Source organism: Dendrobates tinctorius, unplaced genomic scaffold (assembly GCF_039654945.1).
Source record: "Dendrobates tinctorius isolate UK_male_01 unplaced genomic scaffold, ASM3965494v1 ptg000178l, whole genome shotgun sequence".
Taxonomy (NCBI): domain Eukaryota; kingdom Metazoa; phylum Chordata; class Amphibia; order Anura; family Dendrobatidae; genus Dendrobates; species Dendrobates tinctorius.
Window position 1 is genome coordinate 4,662,833 of NW_027361845.1, and position 18,975 is coordinate 4,681,807.

The following is an 18,975-nucleotide window of genomic DNA, read 5'->3' on the forward strand; positions in this document are numbered from 1 at the left end:
ATACACTGTAATACTCACACTCCAGCTTGTACACTACACCATGGGACATACACTGTAATACTCACACTCCAGCTTGTACACTACATCACGGGTCATACACTGTAATACTCACACTCCAGCTTGTACACTACATCACGGGTCATACACTGTAATACTCACACTCCAGCTTGTACACTACACCACGGGTCATACACTGTAATACTCACACTCCAGCTTGTACACTACACCACGGGTCATACACTGTAATACTCACACTCCAGCTTGTACACTACACCACGGGTCATACACTGTAATACTCACACTCCAGCCTGTACACTACACCACGGGTCATACACTGTAATACTCACACTCCAGCCTGTACACTACACCACGGGTCATACACTGTAATACTCACACTCCAGCCCTTACACTACACCACGGGTCATACACTGTAATACTCACACTCCAGCTTGTACACTACACCACGGGTCATACACTGTAATACTCACACTCCAGCCCATACACTACACCACGGGTCATACACGGTAATTTTGTCATAGACTTTGCTCTGCGGATATCACCATTTCCAATGTGGAGGGTGAAGTATTCGGCTTTATTTGGGACAATATCCAGGTCGGTGTTTTCAGACGCAGCCCGTGGCAATATGAATATTGGGTTCGGTACTGACTCCTTTTTTGGGGTCAGATATCTGTACAGAGCGGTTGTCACCTCCCCTCCCCCGTCCCTGACAAGGAGTACAGCAGAGCTGCGTATGTGGCGGTCACACACCTGCTATAACAGGAAGCGGCTGCTCAATTTACAGCCACCGATAAGATGCTCTGATGATTTCGGTGAGAGATAAATTGAGGGCGCCCTCTGATAGCGGCACCATCCCCCCTGAACTCTGCCCCTGAAGACAAGAACAGCAGGACGGCGCAGTAGAGGAGGCGTCTCCACACCAGATCAATGATGTCACACATTTCAGCTGATGCAGATTATTGATTTATTGATTTCCCCAAAAGATAAAACATGAACAGTATTTTCCATGATGCTCATTACCAGGCGAAACAATATTTCACTCTGTATTTAAAGGGGCTGACCAATTTAGACCCCCCTCAAAAAGAGTCCCCCAATACTAAGGCCACTTTAGATCAGTGTAACCCATCATAGTATATCAGCTGGCTTGTCTGGGGAAGTACATTCCAGAGAACTGGTGCAGCACAGGAGGAGACAAGAGTTGGAGATTAGGACTAAAGAGGATGTCAGTCTTGATAGTGTGTTAAGAAAGTGATGGACATTTTTTTCTTACTAAAATGCATATATGTTGGCAAAAAAGTATTTGTTAGGTTTCATTAAAAGTGCCGCAATTTGCCCTCTATAGCCTCTTCTCTATGGCTCACTGCAGAATGAGTTGTCTGAGAGTCCATGAGTGAGCTGATTCTGCAGTGAAGCAGTGCTGAGTAACAGAACTGGACTAGTAGAGACCTGGATGTAGCAGAGCTGAGCAGCAGAACTGGAAGAGAGGAGACCTGAATGTAGCTGAGCTGAGCACCAGGACTGGAATAATGGAGACCTGGATGTAGCAGAGCTGAGCAACAGAACTGGAATAGTGGATACCTGGATGTAGCAGAGCTGAGCACCAGGACTGGAATGGAGACCTGGATGTAGTAGAGCTGAGCAACAGAACTGGAATAGTGGATACCTGGAGGTAGCAGAGCTGAGCAACAGAACTGGAATAGTGGAGACCTGGATGTAGCAGAGCTGAGCAACAGAACTGGAATTGTGGATACCTGGATGTAGCAGAGCTGAGCAGCAGAACTGGACTAGTGGAGACCTGGATGTAGCAGGGCTGAGCAACAGAACTGGACTAGTGGAGACCTGGATGTAGCAGAGCTGAGCAACAGAACTGGACTAGTGGAGACCTGGATGTAGCAGAGCTGAGCAGCAGAACTGGACTAGTGGAGACCTGGATATAGCAGAGCTGAGCAGCAGAACTGGACTAGTGGAGACCTGGATGTAGCAGAGCTAAGCAGCAGAACTGGACTAGTGGATACCTGAATGTAGCAGAGCTGAGCAGCAGAACTGGACCAGTGGGGACCTGAATGTAGCAGAGCTGAGAAGCAGAACTGGAGTAGTGGAGACCTGGATGTAGTGAAGCTGAGCAGCAGAACTGGAGTAGTGGAGACCTGAATGTAGCAGAGCTGAGCAGCAAAACTGGAATAGTGGAGATCTGGATGTAGCAGAGCTGAGAAGCAGAACTGGAATAGTGGAGATCTAGATGCAGCAAAACTGGAATAGTGAAGACCTGAGTGTAGCAGAGCTGAGCAGCAAAACTGGAATAGTGGTGATATGGATGTAGCAGAGCTGAGTAACAGAAATGGAATAGTGGAGACCTGGATATAGCAGAGCTGAGCACCAGGACTGGAATGGAGACCTGGATGTAGTAGAGCTGAGCAACAGAACTGGAATAGTGGATACCTGGAGGTAGCAGAGCTGAGCAACAGAACTGGAATAGTGGAGACCTGGATGTAGCAGAGCTGAGCAACAGAACTGGAATTGTGGATACCTGGATGTAGCAGAGCTGAGCAGCAGAACTGGACTAGTGGAGACCTGGATGTAGCAGAGCTGAGCAACAGAACTGGACTAGTGGAGACCTGGATGTAGCAGAGCTGAGCAGCAGAACTGGACTAGTGGAGACCTGGATATAGCAGAGCTGAGCAGAACTGGACTAGTGGATACCTGGATGTAGCAGAGCTGAGCAGCAGAACTGGACCAGTGGGGACCTGAATGTAGCAGAACTGGAGTAGTGGAGACCTGGATGTAGTGAAGCTGAGCAGCAGAACTGGAGTAGTGGAGACCTGAATGTAGCAGAGCTGAGCAGCAAAACTGGAATAGTGGAGATCTGGATGTAGCAGAGCTGAGAAGCAGAACTGGAATAGTGGAGATCTAGATGCAGCAAAACTGGAATAGTGAAGACCTGAGTGTAGCAGAGCTGAGCAGCAAAACTGGAATAGTGGTGATATGGATGTAGCAGAGCTGAGTAACAGAAATGGAATAGTGGAGACCTGGATATAGCAGAGCTGAGCAGCAGAAATGGAATAGTGGAGATCTGGATGTAGCAGAGCTGAGCAGCAGAAGTGGAGTAGTGGAGACCTGAATGTAGCAGAGCTGAGCAGAACTGGAATAGTGGTGTGAGACCTGAATGTAGCAGAGCTGAGCAACAGAAGTGGAGTAGTGGAGACCTGAATGTAGCAGAGCTGAGCAGAAAAACTGGAACAGTGTTGGTCTGGATGTAGCAGCTGAGTAGCAGAACTGGAGGAGTGGAAACCTGAATGTAGTAGAGCTGAGCAATAGAACTGGAGTAGTGGATACCTGGATGTAGCAGTGCTGAGCAGCAGAACTGGAGTAGTGGAGATCTGAATGTAGCAGGGATGAGCAACTGAACTGGAATAGTGGAGACCTGAGTGTAGCAGAGCTGGGCAGCAAAATCGGAATAGTGGAGACCTGGATTGTAGCAGAACTGGAGCAGGGGAGATCTGAATGTAGCAGGGCTGAGCAGCAGAAATGGAATAGTGGAGACCTGGATGTAGCAGGGCTGAGCAGACCTGGAGAAGTGGATACCTGAATGTAGCAGAGCTGAGTAGCAAAACTGGAATAGTGGAAATCTGAATGCAGCAGAGCTGAGGAGCGAAACTGGAATAGTGGAGATCTGGATGTAGCAGGTTTGAGCAGCAAAATTGGAATAGTGGAGACCTGGATTGTAGCAGAGCTGAGCAGCAGAACTGGAATAGTGGAGATGTGGATGTAGCAGGGCTGAGCAGCAGAACTGGAGCAGTGGAGATCTGAATGTAGCAGGGCTGAGCAGCAGAAATGGAATAGTGGAGATCTGGATGTAGCAGGTTTGAGCAGCAAAACTGGAATAGTGGAGATCTGGATGTAGCAGAGTTGAGCAGCAGAACTGGAGCAGTGGAGACCTGGATGTAGCAGAGCTGAGCTGTGGTATTAGCATAGTGGAGAACCAAGGAACACTACCCTTCATGACATGACCAAGAATATCCGACTCTACCCGCGTCAATGACGTCATGTTGCTGGGATTATTTAAACTTGGCTCAGGTGATTGTCTGCAGCCGGGGCATTCGGGCAGCAGACTGTTCCTGCTTGGTCCTACACATCCTGAGACATTTGCCACTTTCTTAAGGCAAGACACATTGACAGCTGAACACTGGACATGGCCAGGTTGGGTGTTTTTGATTTTCTCTAGATTCAGTGTCAGTGGTCTCCTGTCACCTCTGCATATGTCCACAATGGATTCCCATCCTAAAAAGTTCAAGAGAGTGAAAAACAATGGCGGAAACTGAATAGAACAAGTTTACTGATAAATTCCAGGGAGTCCTTGAGCTGATAATGGCAGATACAAAAGGTCACTAGTATCACTGACCTCACTGATAATGGTGGGATGCTCCGACTGTGAGATCATCACATTGCGTCACCACTGAGAACAATGTCACACTGAGAGCCAACTGATCATGTAAACCAAAAAGAGAAAGATGCATCTGACATTAGTGGAAAGAAACATGTTAGGCTGGTTTCACATTAGCGTTTTTTTGCGCAGCGCATCATGCGCGTCCATGCGCATGCGTCATGCATACCTATGTTTAACATGGGGGGCGCATGGTCTTGTGCTGTTGCATTTTTGGGTCCGCCGAAAGGTGTAAAAAAAACGCATGCACACGCTTGCGCATGGAATGTGACAAAATAACGCATTACAGTCTATGGGAATGCAGGCGTGCACATGGAGATGCATTCGTCTACGTTTTCTTGCGCATGCGCTTTTGGAGTAAACATGTGTAGACACTGGTTTTAACCCCTAGAGAAGGAATGCACATAAAAAATGCAAACAAAAACGCATGATGCGCTTTTGCATGCGCTTCTATTGCGCACAATGCACTGCGCAAAAAAACACTAATGTGAAATTAGCCTTAGCCTATGTTCAGGCTTCCCTGGTGGTCTCAGGTAATTGAGGTTTTCATTCTAGCATTCTTGGTGGACTCTTCCTGGAGGTATTCAGTCCAGATTCTCAGGTTTTCTAGAGTAGAGGTGATTTCCATTCCAGCTTCCTTGGTGGTCTTGGGTGGTAGAGGCTTTTATTACAGCTTCCCTGGGGTCTAGAGTAGTGGAGGTCTTCCTTCCAGCTTTCTTGGTGGTCTAGGGTGGTAGAGGTTTTTATTACAGCTTCCCTGGGGTCTGGAGGTCTTTCTTCCAGGTTCCTTGGCGGTCTAGGGTGGTAGAGGCTTTTATTATAGCCTCCCTTGAGTCTAGGGTAGAGGAGGTCTTCTTTCCAGCTTCCTTAGTGGTCAAGGGTGGTAGAGGTTTTTATTACAGCTTCCCTGGGGTCTGGAGCAATGGGGGTCTTTATTCCAGGTTCCTTGGTGGTCTAGGGTGGTAGAGGCTTTTATTATAGCTTCCCTTGAGTCTAGGGTAGAGGAGGTCTTCTGTCCAGCTTCCTTAGTGGTAGGCCTTTATTACAGCTTCCCTGGGGTCTAAAGCAGTGGAGGTCAATGCGGTCACTGGCTCGAAGCAATGAGGAAGCTGTTTTTTAATGAGGTTACCCTAGATGTTATCACTGGCTCTTGGTGATGAGGTCACTCTCAATGAAATCACTGGCTCCTGGTGAAGAGGTCACCCTCAATGACGTCACTGGCTCCTGGTGATGAGGTCACCCTTGATGATGTCACTGTCTCTTGGAGATGAGGAATGAGGATGCCTTTGAGGATGTTCACTGGCGCCAGCTGATGAGGTCACACTGGATGACACCACTGACTCCTAGCCATAAAGTCACTCTCAATGTCACTGGCTCCTGGCGATGAAATCATTCTTGATAAGGTCACTGGGTCCTGGCGATGAGATCACACTCCATGAGGCTGCTGGTTCCTGGTGATGAGATCACCCTCAATGAGGTCATTGGCTCTTGGCGATTATGTCATTGGCTCCTAGCGTTGAGGTCACACTCAATGAGGCGGCTGGCTAATGGTGGTGAGATCACCCTCAATGAAGTAACTGTATCTTGGCGATGATGTCACTGACTCCTGGCGTTGAGATCACACTCAATGATGTCAATGGCTCTTGGAGATGAGGAATGAGGACGCCCTTGATGAGGTTCACCAATTTCTGCAGATAAGGTCACCCTCGATAATGTTGATGGCTCCTGGCAATAAGGTCACCCTCGATGATGTCACTGGCTACAGGCATAATGGTTGCATTGTGACTGCACAGAATGACAATTCAGGAATCTGGGAAAGCTGGGTGACAATCCGAAAATCTTATTATCAAGTAAACTTAAACATGGTTATGAATTTAATAATTAGAAGGGCTCTAACCACCACCATAAATGTGTCTATGCAACTTTGATGACTGACCAGTCAAAGTTGCTCCTTACAGTAAAATCCCTTTAATCTGGAGTTAGCAGGTCCTGCAAGATCTTCCACCTTCTGATCTTTATTGTAGACCAGACTTCATGAAGTCACAGGTTATTGTACAGCACGGATGACCCTGAACGGAGGTCCATGTCCAGGCACAATGACATCGGCCAACCCCAGAAGGTTCCTCCGACTTTTCTCCTGTACTTCTGGATTTTCGCTGAGTTCCCTCCAAGTGTCCTCATCACCTTCTCTTTCAAACACATCACCAGCGACTGCCACCGTGCCGAGCGTCGTCCCGGGGACTAGGAGGGTGATGTCGCTTCCTGTATGCCCTGGGGTGGGCACAACCTTCAGACCTTCTCCTCCAGGTAAAAAGTAGGGTTCTCCACCCCGGAAGTTGTGGGACACGTAGGAGCCGTCACGCCACAGATCGTAAGACACTAGGATCTCTGCATTGGGAAACAGGTTCAGGTTGCCCACGTGATCAGAATGTCCGTGCGTGCAAATCACGTGCGTCACGTCCTCAGGGGACACCCCGCGTCCCTTCAGAGTGTCCAGGATGAAGTCTCGAGACCAGGGGCCGGCGGTGTCCACCAGTACAGTGAGGGGGCCGCGGACCAGGGTGACGGAGCCATCGGCCTGGAAGCGATCAGCACCCACATCCCTGCAGTAACCTTCCAACAGGATGTGCACAGAGTGAGGGGAGCCAGCTATGTGGTGGGAGGAGAGAGGAGACGTAACATACTGTGGAGAGAGATGAGAGAGGAGAGGTCAAATACTGCGGAGGAGCAGGAGAAGTCACGTACTGCAGAGAGAGGACAGATGAAAGGTCACGCACCGCAGAGAGAGAGAGAGAGAGAGGAATGATGAAAGGTCATGCACCGCAGAGAGAGGTCTGCAGAAAGGAAAGAGGTCACATACTGAAGAGAGGGAGGAGAGGACACATACTGCAGACAGGGAGGAGAAGTCACGTATTGCAGAGGGAGGATAGGTGAGAGGTCACATAATGCAAAGAGGGAGAGGTCACATACAGCAGAAAAGGAGGAGAGGTCACGCGGAGAGGGAGGAGAAAGGAGAACATACTACAGAGAGTGAGGAAAAACAAGAAGTCACATACTGAAGAGAGGGAGGAGAGGACACATCCTGCGGAGAGGAAGGATAGATGAGAGGTGATGTACTGCAGAGAGGGACAAGAGAGGAGAGGTCACATATAGGAGAAATGGAGGAGAGAGGACATGTCACTGTGGATTGGGAGGAAAGAGGAGAAGTCATGTACTAAAGAGCGGGAGGAGAGAACACGTACTGCGGAAAGGGAGGATAGATGGAAGTTCATGTACGGCAGAGAGGGAGGAGAGAGGAGAGGTCACGTATAGAGATGGACAAAGCTGAACAGTAAAGTTCAGCGTCGGTACCGAACACCTACTGTTTAGACACGGACACTAGACACGGACACTGAACACTGTCTTCACCAGGACATGTGCATGACAGCATGGCAAACACCACTTCTGATCAGCAGTAAAATCATTACCGTCGGTCAGCCGCGGTTCCCATGACAGTGTGAGCCAGCAGCTGTGATTGGACATATAAAGTTTACCTCCAGTCACTGGTGTCGGGTGATAGGACTACTGCTCCCATCAGCCGACGCCAACTGCCACTAATAACAGTGAGAGCAGGCGCGGCTGATGGGACTATTCATTAGTCGATGCTTGCTCTCTAAATAATTTTTTTTAAAAAACGGCGTGGGTTCCCCTTTTTTTGATAACCAGCCAGGCAAATCTGAAAGCTGCGGACTGCAACCCTAAGCTGTCAGCTTCAGCAAGGCTGGTTATCAAGAAGAGAGGGGTCCCCACGCTGTTTTTAATTATTTATATAATGTTTAAAAAAACTCTTGGGGTCCCCCCCATTTTTGACAACCAGCCTTGCTAAAACAGACAGCTGGGGGCTGGTATTCTCAGGCTGGTAAGGGGCCATGGATATTGCCCTCCCCCTCCTCCAGTCTGAAAATAGCACCTGGCAGCCTCCCAGAAAAGGAGCATCTATTAGGTTTGCCAGGCTCTTAACACTTGCTCTGTAGCAGTGGCGAGTGGGGATCATATTTGTGGGTTTGATGTCACCTTTGCATTGGCAGGAGACATCAAGCCCCGAGGTTAGAAATGGAGAGGCATCTATAAGACACCCATTACTAATCCTATACTTATATAAAAGCGGGATAACGGGGGTCATATCCCTATATCTGTTCTGCTACACTGGTTGTCGGAGGTCATGTCCCTATATCCGGTCTGTTACACGGGATGTCGGGGGCACGTCCCTATATCCGGTCTGTTACGCAGGTTGTCGGGAGGCATGTCCCCATATCCGGTCTGTTGCACGGGATGTCGGGGGGCTCGTCGCTATATCGGGTCTGTTACACAGGATGTCGGGGGCTCGTCCCTATATCCGGTCTGTTACACGGGATGTCGGGGGCACGTCCCTATATCCTGTATGTTACACGGGATGTCGGGGGCACGCCTCTATATCCGGTCTGTTACACGGGATGTCAGGGGCACGTCCCTCTATCCGGTCTGTTACACGGGATGTCGTGGGCTCGTCCCTATATCCGGTCTGTTACACGAGATGTCGGGGGCACGTCTCTATATCCGGTCTGTTACACGGGATGTCAGGGGCACGTCTCTATATCCGGTCTGTTACACGAGAAGTCGGGGGCACGTCCCTCTATCCGGTCTGTTACACAGGATGTAGGGGGCACATCCCTATATCCGGTCTGTTACACGGGATGTCGGGGGGCACGTCTCTATATCCGGTCTGTTACACGGGATGTCGGGGGCACATCCCTATATCCGGTCTGTTACACGGGATGTCGGGGGCACGTCTCTATATCCGGTCTGTTACACAGGATGTCAGGGGCACATCTCCATATCCGGTCTGTTACATGGGATGTCGGGGGCTCGTCCCTCTATCCGGTCTGTTACACGAGATGTCGGGGGCTCGTCCCTCTATCCGGTCTGTTACACAGGATGTCGGGGGGCACGTCTCTATATCCGGTCTGTTACACGGGATGTCGGGGGCTCGTCCCTATATCCGGTCTGTTACACGGGATGTCGGGGGCACGCCTCTATATCCGGTCTGTTACATGGGATGTCAGGGGCACGTCCCTATATCCGCTCTGTTACACGGGATGTCGGGGGCTCGTCCCTATATCCGGTCTGTTACACGGGATGTCGGGGGCACGTCCCTATATCCGGTCTGTTACACGGGATGTCGGGGGCACGTCCCTATATCCGGTCTGTTACATGGGATGTCGGGGGGCTCGTCCCTCTATCCGGTCTGTTACACGGGATGTGGGGGGCTAGTCCCTCTATCCGGTCTGTTACAAGGGATGTCGGGGGCACGCCTCTATATCCGATCTGTTACATGGGATGTCGGGGGCTCGTCCCTATATCCGGTCTGTTACATGGGATGTCGGGGGCACGTCCCTATATCCGGTCTGTTACATGGGATGTCGGGGGCTCGTCCCTATATCCGATCTGTTACATGGGATGTCGGGGGCACGTCCCTATATCCGGTCTGTTACACGGGATGTCGGGGGCACGTCCCTATATCCGGTCTGTTACACGGGATGTCGGGGGCTCGTCCCTCTATCCGGTCTCTAACACGGGATGTCGGGGGCTCGTCCCTGTATCCGATCGGTTACACGGGATGTCGGGGGCACGTCACTCTATCCGCTCTGTTACACGGGATGTGGGGGGCTCGTCCCTATATCCGGTCTGTTACATGGGATGTCGGGGGCACGTCCCTATATCCGGTCTGTTACACGGGATGTCGGGGGCACGTCCCTATATCCGGTCTGTTACATGGGATGTCGGGGGCACGTCCCTATATCCGGTCTGTTACACGGGATGTCGGGGGCTCGTCCCTATATCCGGTCTGTTACACGGGATGTCGGGGGGCACGTCCCTATATCCGGTCTGTTACACGGGATGTCGAGGGCTCGTCCCTCTATCCGGTCTGTTACACGGGATGTCGGGGGCACGTCCCTATATCTGGTCTGTTACACGGGATGTCGGGGGCTCGTCCCTATATCCGGTCTGTTACACGGGATGTCGGGGGCTCGTCCCTATATCCGGTCTGTTACAAGGAAAGTCGGGGGCTCGTCCCTATATCCGGTCTGTTACACGGGATGTCGGGGGCTCGTCCCTATATCCGGTCTGTTACACGGGATGTCAGGGGCTCGTCCCTATATCCGGTCTGTTACACGGGATGTCGGGGGCCCGTCTCTATATGTGGTCTGTTACACGGGATGTCGGGGGCTCGTCCCTATATCCGGTCTGTTACACGGGATGTCGGGGGTTCGTCCCTCTCTCCGGTCTGTTACACGGGATGTCGGGGGCTCGTCCCTCTCTCCGGTCTGTTACACAGGATGTCGGGGGCTCGTCCCTCTCTCCGGTCTGTTACACGGGATGTCGGGGGCTCGTCCCTATATCCGGTCTGTTACACGGGATGTCGGGGGTTCGCCCCTCTATCCGGTCTGTTACACGGGATGTCGGGGGCTCGTCCCTCTATCCGGTCTGTTACACGGGATGTCGGGGGCTCGTCCCTATATCCGGTCTGTCACACGGGATGTCAGGGGCTCGTCCCTCTATCCGGTCTGTTACAAGGGATGTCGGGGGCACGTCCCTATATCTGGTCTGTTACACGGGATGTCGGTGGCTCGTCCCTATATCCGGCCTGTTACACGGGATGTCGGGGGCTCGTCCCTCTATCCGGTCTGTTACACGGGATGTCGGGGGCACGTCCCTATATCCGGTCTGTTACACGGGATGTCGGGGGCTCGACCCTCTCTCCGGTCTGTTACACGGGATGTCGGGGGCTCGTCCCTCTATCCGGTCTGTTACACGGGATGTCGGGGGCTCGTCCCTTATCCGATCTGTTACACGGGATGTCGGGGGCTCGTCCCTATATCCGGTCTGTTACACGGGATGTCGGGGGCTCGTCCCTATATCCGGTCTGTTACACGGGATGTCGGGGGCTCGTCTCTCTATCCGGTCTGTTACACGGGATGTCGGGGGCTCGTCCCTCTATCCAGTCTGTTACACGGGATGTGGGGGGCTCGTCCCTCTATCCGGTCTGTTACACGGGATGTCGGGGGCTCGTCCCTATATCCGGTCTGTTACACGGGATGTCGGGGGCACGTCCCTATGTCCGGTCTGTTACACGGGATGTCGGGGGTTCGCCCCTCTGTCCGGTCTGTTACACGGGATGTCGGGGGCTCGTCCCTATATCCGATCTGTTACACAGGATGTCGGGGGCTCGTCCCTATATCCGGTCTGTTACACGGGATGTCGGGGGCTCGTCCCTATATCCGGTCTGTTACACGGGATGTCGGGGGCACGTCCCTATGTCCGGTCTGTTACACGGGATGTCGGGGGCTCGTCCCTTTGTCCGGTCTGTTACACGGGATGTCGGGGGCTCGTCCCTATATCCGGTCTGTTACACGGGATGTCGGGGGCTCGTCTCTCTATCCGGTCGGTTACACGGGATGTCGGGGGCTCGTCCCTATATCTGGTCTGTTACACGCGATGTCGGGGGCTCGTCCCTATATCCGGTCTGTTACACGGGATGTCGGGAGCTCGTCTCTCTATCCGGTCTGTTACACGGGATGTCGGGGGCTCGTCTCTCTATCCGGTCTGTTACACGGGATGTCGGGGGCTCGTCCCTATATCCGGTCTGTTACACGGGATGTCGGGGGCACGTCCCTATGTCCGGTCTGTTACACGGGATGTCGGGGGCTCGTCCCTTTGTCCGGTCTGTTACACGGGATGTCGGGGGCTCGTCCCTATATCCGGTCTGTTACACGAGATGTCGGGGGCTTGTCCCTATATCCGGTCTGTTACACGGGATGTGGGGGGCTCGTCCCTCTATCCGGTCTGTTACACGGGATGTCGGGGGCTCGTCCCTATATCCGGTCTGTTACACGGGATGTCGGGGGCACGTCCCTATGTCCGGTCTGTTACACGGGATGTCGGGGGCTCGTCCCTATGTCCGGTCTGTTACACGGGATGTCGGGGGCTCGTCCCTATATCCGGTCTGTTACACGGGATGTCGGGGGCTCGTCCCTATATCCGGTCTGTTACACGGGATGTCGGGGGCTCGTCCCTCTATCCGGTCTGTTACACGGGATGTCGGGGGCTCGTCCCTCTATCCGGTCTGTTACACGGGATGTCGGGGGCTCGTCCCTATATCCGGTCTGTTACACGGGATGTCGGGGGCACGTCCCTATGTCCGGTCTGCTACACGGGATGTCGGGGGCTCGTCCCTATATCCGGTCTGTTACACGGGATGTCGGGGGCTCGTCCCTATATCCGGTCTGTTACACGGGATGTCGGGGGCTCGTCCCTATATCCGGTCTGTTACATGGGATGTCGAGGGCTCGTCTCTCTATCCGGTCTGTTACACGTGATGTCGGGGGCTCGTCCCTATATCTGGTCTGTTACACGGGATGTCGGGGGCTCGTCCCTATATCCGGTCTGTTACACGGGATGTCGGGGGCTCGTCTCTCTATCCGGTCTGTTACACGGGATGTCGGGGGCACGTCTCTATATCCGGTCTGTTACACGGGATGTCGGGGGCTCGTCCCTCTCTCCGGTCTGTTACACGGTATGTCGGGGGCTCGTCCCTCTATCCGGTCTGTGACACGGGATGTCGGGGGCTCGTCCCTCTATCCGGTCTGTTACACGGGATGTCGGGGGCTCGTCCCTCTATCCGGTCTGTTACACGGGATGTCGGGGGCTCGTCCCTCTATCCGGTCTGTTACACGAGATGTCGGGGGCTCGTCCCTATATCCGGTCTGTTACACGGGATGTCGGGGGCTCGTCCCTATATCCGGTCTGTTACACGGGATGTCGGGGGCTAGTCCCTCTATCCGGTCTGTTACACGGGATGTCGGGGGCTCGTCCCTATATCCGGTCTGTTACACGGGATGTCGGGGGCACGTCCCTATGTCCGGTCTGTTACACGGGATGTCGGGGGCTCGTCCCTATATCCGGTCTGTTACACGGGATGTCGGGGGCTCGTCCCTATATCCGGTCTGTTACACGGGATGTCGGGGGCTCGTCCCTATATCCGGTCTGTTACACGGGATGTCGAGGGCTCGTCTCTCTATCTGGTCTGTTACACGTGATGTCGGGGGCTCGTCCCTATATCTGGTCTGTTACACGGGATGTCGGGGGCTCGTCCCTATATCCGGTCTGTTACACGGGATGTCGGGGGCTCGTCTCTCTATCCGGTCTGTTACACGGGATGTCGGGGGCACGTCTCTATATCCGGTCTGTTACACGGGATGTCGGGGGCTCGTCCCTATATCCGGTCTGTTACACGGGATGTCGGGGGCTCGTCCCTCTATCCGGTCTGTTACACGGGATGTCGGGGGCTCGTCCCTCTATCCGGTCTGTTACACGGGATGTCGGGGGCTCGTCCCTCTATCCGGTCTGTTACACGGGATGTGGGGGGCTCGTCCCTATATCCGGTCTGTTACACGGGATGTCGGGGGCTCGTCCCTATATCCGGTCTGTTACACGGGATGTCGGGGGCTCGTCCCTATATCCGGTCTGTTACACGGGATGTCGGGGGCTCGTCTCTCTATCCGGTCTGTTACACGGGATGTCGGGGGCTCGTCCCTCTATCCGGTCTGTTACACGGGATGTGGGGGGCTCGTCCCTCTATCCGGTCTGTTACACGGGATGTCGGGGGCTCGTCCCTATATCCGGTCTGTTACACGGGATGTCGGGGGCACGTCCCTATGTCCAATCTGTTACACGGGATGTCGGGGGTTCGCCCCTCTGTCCGGTCTGTTACACGGGATGTCGGGGGCTCGTCCCTATATCCGGTCTGTTACACGGGATGTCGGGGGCTCGTCCCTATATCCGGTCTGTTACACGGGATGTCGGGGGCTCGTCCCTATATCCGGTCTGTTACACGGGATGTCGGGGGCTCGTCCCTATATCCGGTCTGTTACACGGGATGTCGGGGGCTCGTCCCTATATCCGGTCTGTTACACGGGATGTCGGGGGCACGTCCCTATATCCGGTCTGTTACACGGGATGTCGGGGGCTCGTCTCTATATCCGGTCTGTTACACGGGATGTCGGGGGCTCGTCCCTATATCCGGTCTGTTACACGGGATGTCGGGGGCACGTCCCTATATCCGGTCTGTTACACGGGATGTCGGGGGCTCGTCTCTATATCCGGTCTGTTACACGGGATGTCGGGGGCTCGTCCCTATATCCGGTCTGTTACACGGGATGTCGGGGGCTCGTCCCTATATCCGGTCTGTTACACGGGATGTCGGGGGCTCGTCCCTATATCCGGTCTGTTACACGGGATGTCGGGGGCTCGTCCCTATATCCGGTCTGTTACACGGGATGTCGGGGGCTCGTCTCTATATCCGGTCTGTTACACGGGATGTCGGGGGCTCGTCCCTATATCCGGTCTGTTACACGGGATGTCGGGGGCACGTCTCTATATCCGGTCTGTTACACGGGATGTCGGGGGCTCGTCTCTATATCCGGCCTGTTACACGGGATGTCGGGGGCACGTCCCTATATCCGGTCTGTTACACGGGATGTCGGGGGGCTCGTCCCTCTATCCGGTCTGTTACACGGGATGTCGGGGGCTCGTCCCTCTATCCGGTCTGTTACACGGGATGTCGGGGGCTCGTCCCTCTATCCGGTCTGTTACACGGGATGTCGGGGGCTCGTCCCTATATCCGGTCTGTTACACGAGATGTCGGGGGCTCGTCCCTATATCCGGTCTGTTACACGGGATGTCGGGGGCACGTCCCTATATCCGGTCTGTTACACGAGATGTCGGGGGCTCGTCCCTATATCCGGTCTGTTACACGGGATGTCGGGGGCTCGTCCCTATATCCGGTCTGTTACACGAGATGTCGGGGGCACGTCCCTCTATCCGGTCTGTTACACGGGATGTCGGGGGCTCGTCCCTCTATCCGGTCTGTTACACGAGATGTCGGGGGCTCGTCCCTATATCCGGTCTGTTACACGGGATGTCGGGGGCACGTCCCTATATCCGGTCTGTTACACGGGATGTCGGGGGCTCGTCCCTCTATCCGGTCTGTTACACGGGATGTCGGGGGCTCGTCCCTATATCCGGTCTGTTACACGGGATGTCGGGGGCACGTCTCTATATCCGGTCTGTTACACGGGATGTCGGGGGCACGTCCCTCTATCCGGTCTGTTACACGGGATGTCGGGGGCTCGTCCCTCTATCCGGTCTGTTACACGGGATGTCGGGGGCTCGTCCCTCTATCCGGTCTGTTACACGGGATGTCGGGGGCTCGTCCCTATATCCGGTCTGTTACACGGGATGTCGGGGGCTCGTCCCTCTATCCGGTCTGTTACACGGGATGTCGGGGGCTCGTCCCTCTATCCGGTCTGTTACACGGGATGTCGGGGGCTCGTCCCTCTATCCGGTCTGTTACACGGGATGTCGGGGGCTCGTCCCTATATCCGGTCTGTTACACGGGATGTCGAGGGCTCGTCTCTCTATCCGGTCTGTTACACGGGATGTCGGGGGCTCGTCCCTATATCCGGTCTGTTACACGGGATGTCGGGGGCTCGTCCCTCTATCCGGTCTGTTACACGGGATGTCGGGGGTTCGCCCCTCTGTCCGGTCTGTTACACGGGATGTCGGGGGCTCGTCCCTATATCCGGTCTGTTACACGGGATGTCGGGGGCTCGTCCCTCTATCCGGTCTGTTACACGGGATGTCGGGGGCTCGTCCCTCTATCCGGTCTGTTACACGGGATGTCGGGGGCTCGTCCCTATATCCGGTCTGTTACACGGGATGTCGGGGGCTCGTCCCTCTATCCGGTCTGTTACACGGGATGTCGGGGGCTCGTCCCTATATCCGGTCTGTTACACGAGATGTCGGGGGCACGTCCCTATATCCGGTCTGTTACACGGGATGTCGGGGGCTCGTCCCTCTATCCGGTCTGTTACACGGGATGTGGGGGGCACGTCCCTATATCCGGTCTGTTACACGGGATGTGGGGGGCACGTCCCTATATCCGGTCTGTTACACGGGATGTCGGGGGCTCGTCCCTATATCCGGTCTGTTACACGGGATGTCGGGGGCTCGTCCCTATATCCGGTCTGTTACACGGGATGTCGGGGGCTCGTCCCTATATCCGGTCTGTTACACGGGATGTCGGGGGCTCGTCCCTATATCCGGTCTGTTACACGAGATGTCGGGGGCACGTCCCTATATCCGGTCTGTTACACGGGATGTCGGGGGCTCGTCCCTCTATCCGGTCTGTTACACGGGATGTGGGGGGCACGTCCCTATATCCGGTCTGTTACACGGGATGTGGGGGGCACGTCCCTATATCCGGTCTGTTACACGGGATGTGGGGGGCACGTCCCTATATCCGGTCTGTTACACGGGATGTCGGGGGCTCGTCTCTATATCCGGTCTGTTACACGGGATGTCGGGGGCTCGTCCCTCTATCCGGTCTGTTACACGGGATGTGGGGGGCACGTCCCTATATCCGGTCTGTTACACGGGATGTCGGGGGCTCGTCCCTATATCCGGTCTGTTACACGGGATGTCGGGGGCTCGTCTCTATATCCGGTCTGTTACACGGGATGTCGGGGGCTCGTCCCTCTATCCGGTCTGTTACACGGGATGTGGGGGGCACGTCCCTATATCCGGTCTGTTACACGGGATGTCGGGGGCACGTCCCTATATCCGGTCTGTTACACGGGATGTCGGGGGGCTCGTCCCTCTATCCGGTCTGTTACACGGGATGTGGGGGGCACGTCCCTATATCCGGTCTGTTACACGGGATGTCGGGGGCACGTCCCTATATCCGGTCTGTTACACGGGATGTCGGGGGCACGTCCCTATATCCGGTCTGTTACACGGGATGTCGGGGGCACGTCCCTATATCCGGTCTGTTACACGGGATGTCGGGGGCACGTCCCTATATCCGGTCTGTTACACGGGATGTCGGGGGCTCGTCCCTCTATCCGGTCTGTTACACGGGATGTGGGGGGCTCGTCCCTCTATCCGGTCTGTTACACGGGATGTCGGGGGCTCGTCCCTATATCCGGTCTGTTACACGGGATGTCGGGGGCTCGTCCCTATATCCGGTCTGTTACACGGTATGTCGGGGGCTCGTCCCTATATCCGGTCTGTTACACGAGATGTCGGGGGCACGTCCCTATATCCGGTCTGTTACACGGGATGTCGGGGGCTCGTCCCTCTATCCGGTCTGTTACACGGGATGTGGGGGGCACGTCCCTATATCCGGTCTGTTACACGGGATGTGGGGGGCACGTCCCTATATCCGGTCTGTTACACGGGATGTGGGGGGCACGTCCCTATATCCGGTCTGTTACACGGGATGTCGGGGGCTCGTCTCTATATCCGGTCTGTTACACGGGATGTCGGGGGCTCGTCCCTCTATCCGGTCTGTTACACGGGATGTGGGGGGCACGTCCCTATATCCGGTCTGTTACACGGGATGTCGGGGGCTCGTCCCTATATCCGGTCTGTTACACGGGATGTCGGGGGCTCGTCTCTATATCCGGTCTGTTACACGGGATGTCGGGGGCTCGTCCCTCTATCCGGTCTGTTACACGGGATGTGGGGGGCACGTCCCTATATCCGGTCTGTTACACGGGATGTCGGGGGCACGTCCCTATATCCGGTCTGTTACACGGGATGTCGGGGGGCTCGTCCCTCTATCCGGTCTGTTACACGGGATGTGGGGGGCACGTCCCTATATCCGGTCTGTTACACGGGATGTCGGGGGCACGTCCCTATATCCGGTCTGTTACACGGGATGTCGGGGGCACGTCCCTATATCCGGTCTGTTACATGGGATGTCGGGGGCACGTCCCTATATCCGGTCTGTTACACGGGATGTCGGGGGCACGTCCCTATATCCGGTCTGTTACACGGGATGTCGGGGGCACGTCCCTATATCCGGTCTGTTACACGGGATGTCGGGGGCTCGTCCCTATATCCGGTCTGTTACACGGGATGTCGGGGGCTCGTCCCTCTATCCGGTCTGTTACACGGGATGTCGGGGGCTCGTCCCTCTATCCGGTCTGTTACACGGGATGTCGGGGGCTCGTCCCTATATCCGGTCTGTTACACGGGATGTCGGGGGCTCGTCCCTCTATCCGGTCTGTTACACGGGATGTCGGGGGGCTCGTCCCTCTATCCGGTCTGTTACACGGGATGTCGGGGGGCTCGTCCCTCTATCCGGTACACCCCCGAGTCTCGGCTGCCTGCACACAGCCCCGGCCTCTATCCTCCCGCCATGTTTCCCCTCCACCACTGTTATCCCCGGTTTCCCACCTCCATTTTGCTGCTAGAATCGTTGCACCGGAATGACTGCCATTTGGGGGATTCTGATTGGATCACTCACCCGTTCATCATACCACATCCATTCCCTCAGCCAATGACATTTCAGAAGGGCGTGTCTAATGAGCATTAGAACTTCAACTCCTATAATTCTCCTCGGTTCAGTCACACCAATTATTTTGAGTGACGGC

At 54.8% G+C, this 18,975-nt stretch overlaps 1 protein-coding gene across 1 annotated transcript; it reads right to left on the minus strand.

The window, feature by feature from the left end:
• Nucleotides 1–965: 965 nt before the first annotated feature.
• On the minus strand, nucleotides 966–18,849 carry MBLAC1 (metallo-beta-lactamase domain containing 1). Its single transcript, XM_073551678.1, has 2 exons — nucleotides 18,779–18,849; nucleotides 966–7,142 (listed from the first exon to the last, which is right to left on the minus strand). The coding sequence occupies exons 1-2, from the start codon at nucleotides 18,782–18,784 to the stop codon at nucleotides 6,507–6,509; spliced, it is 642 nt and encodes a 213-aa protein (XP_073407779.1). The 5' UTR covers nucleotides 18,785–18,849; the 3' UTR covers nucleotides 966–6,506.
• Nucleotides 18,850–18,975: the final 126 nt, after the last annotated feature.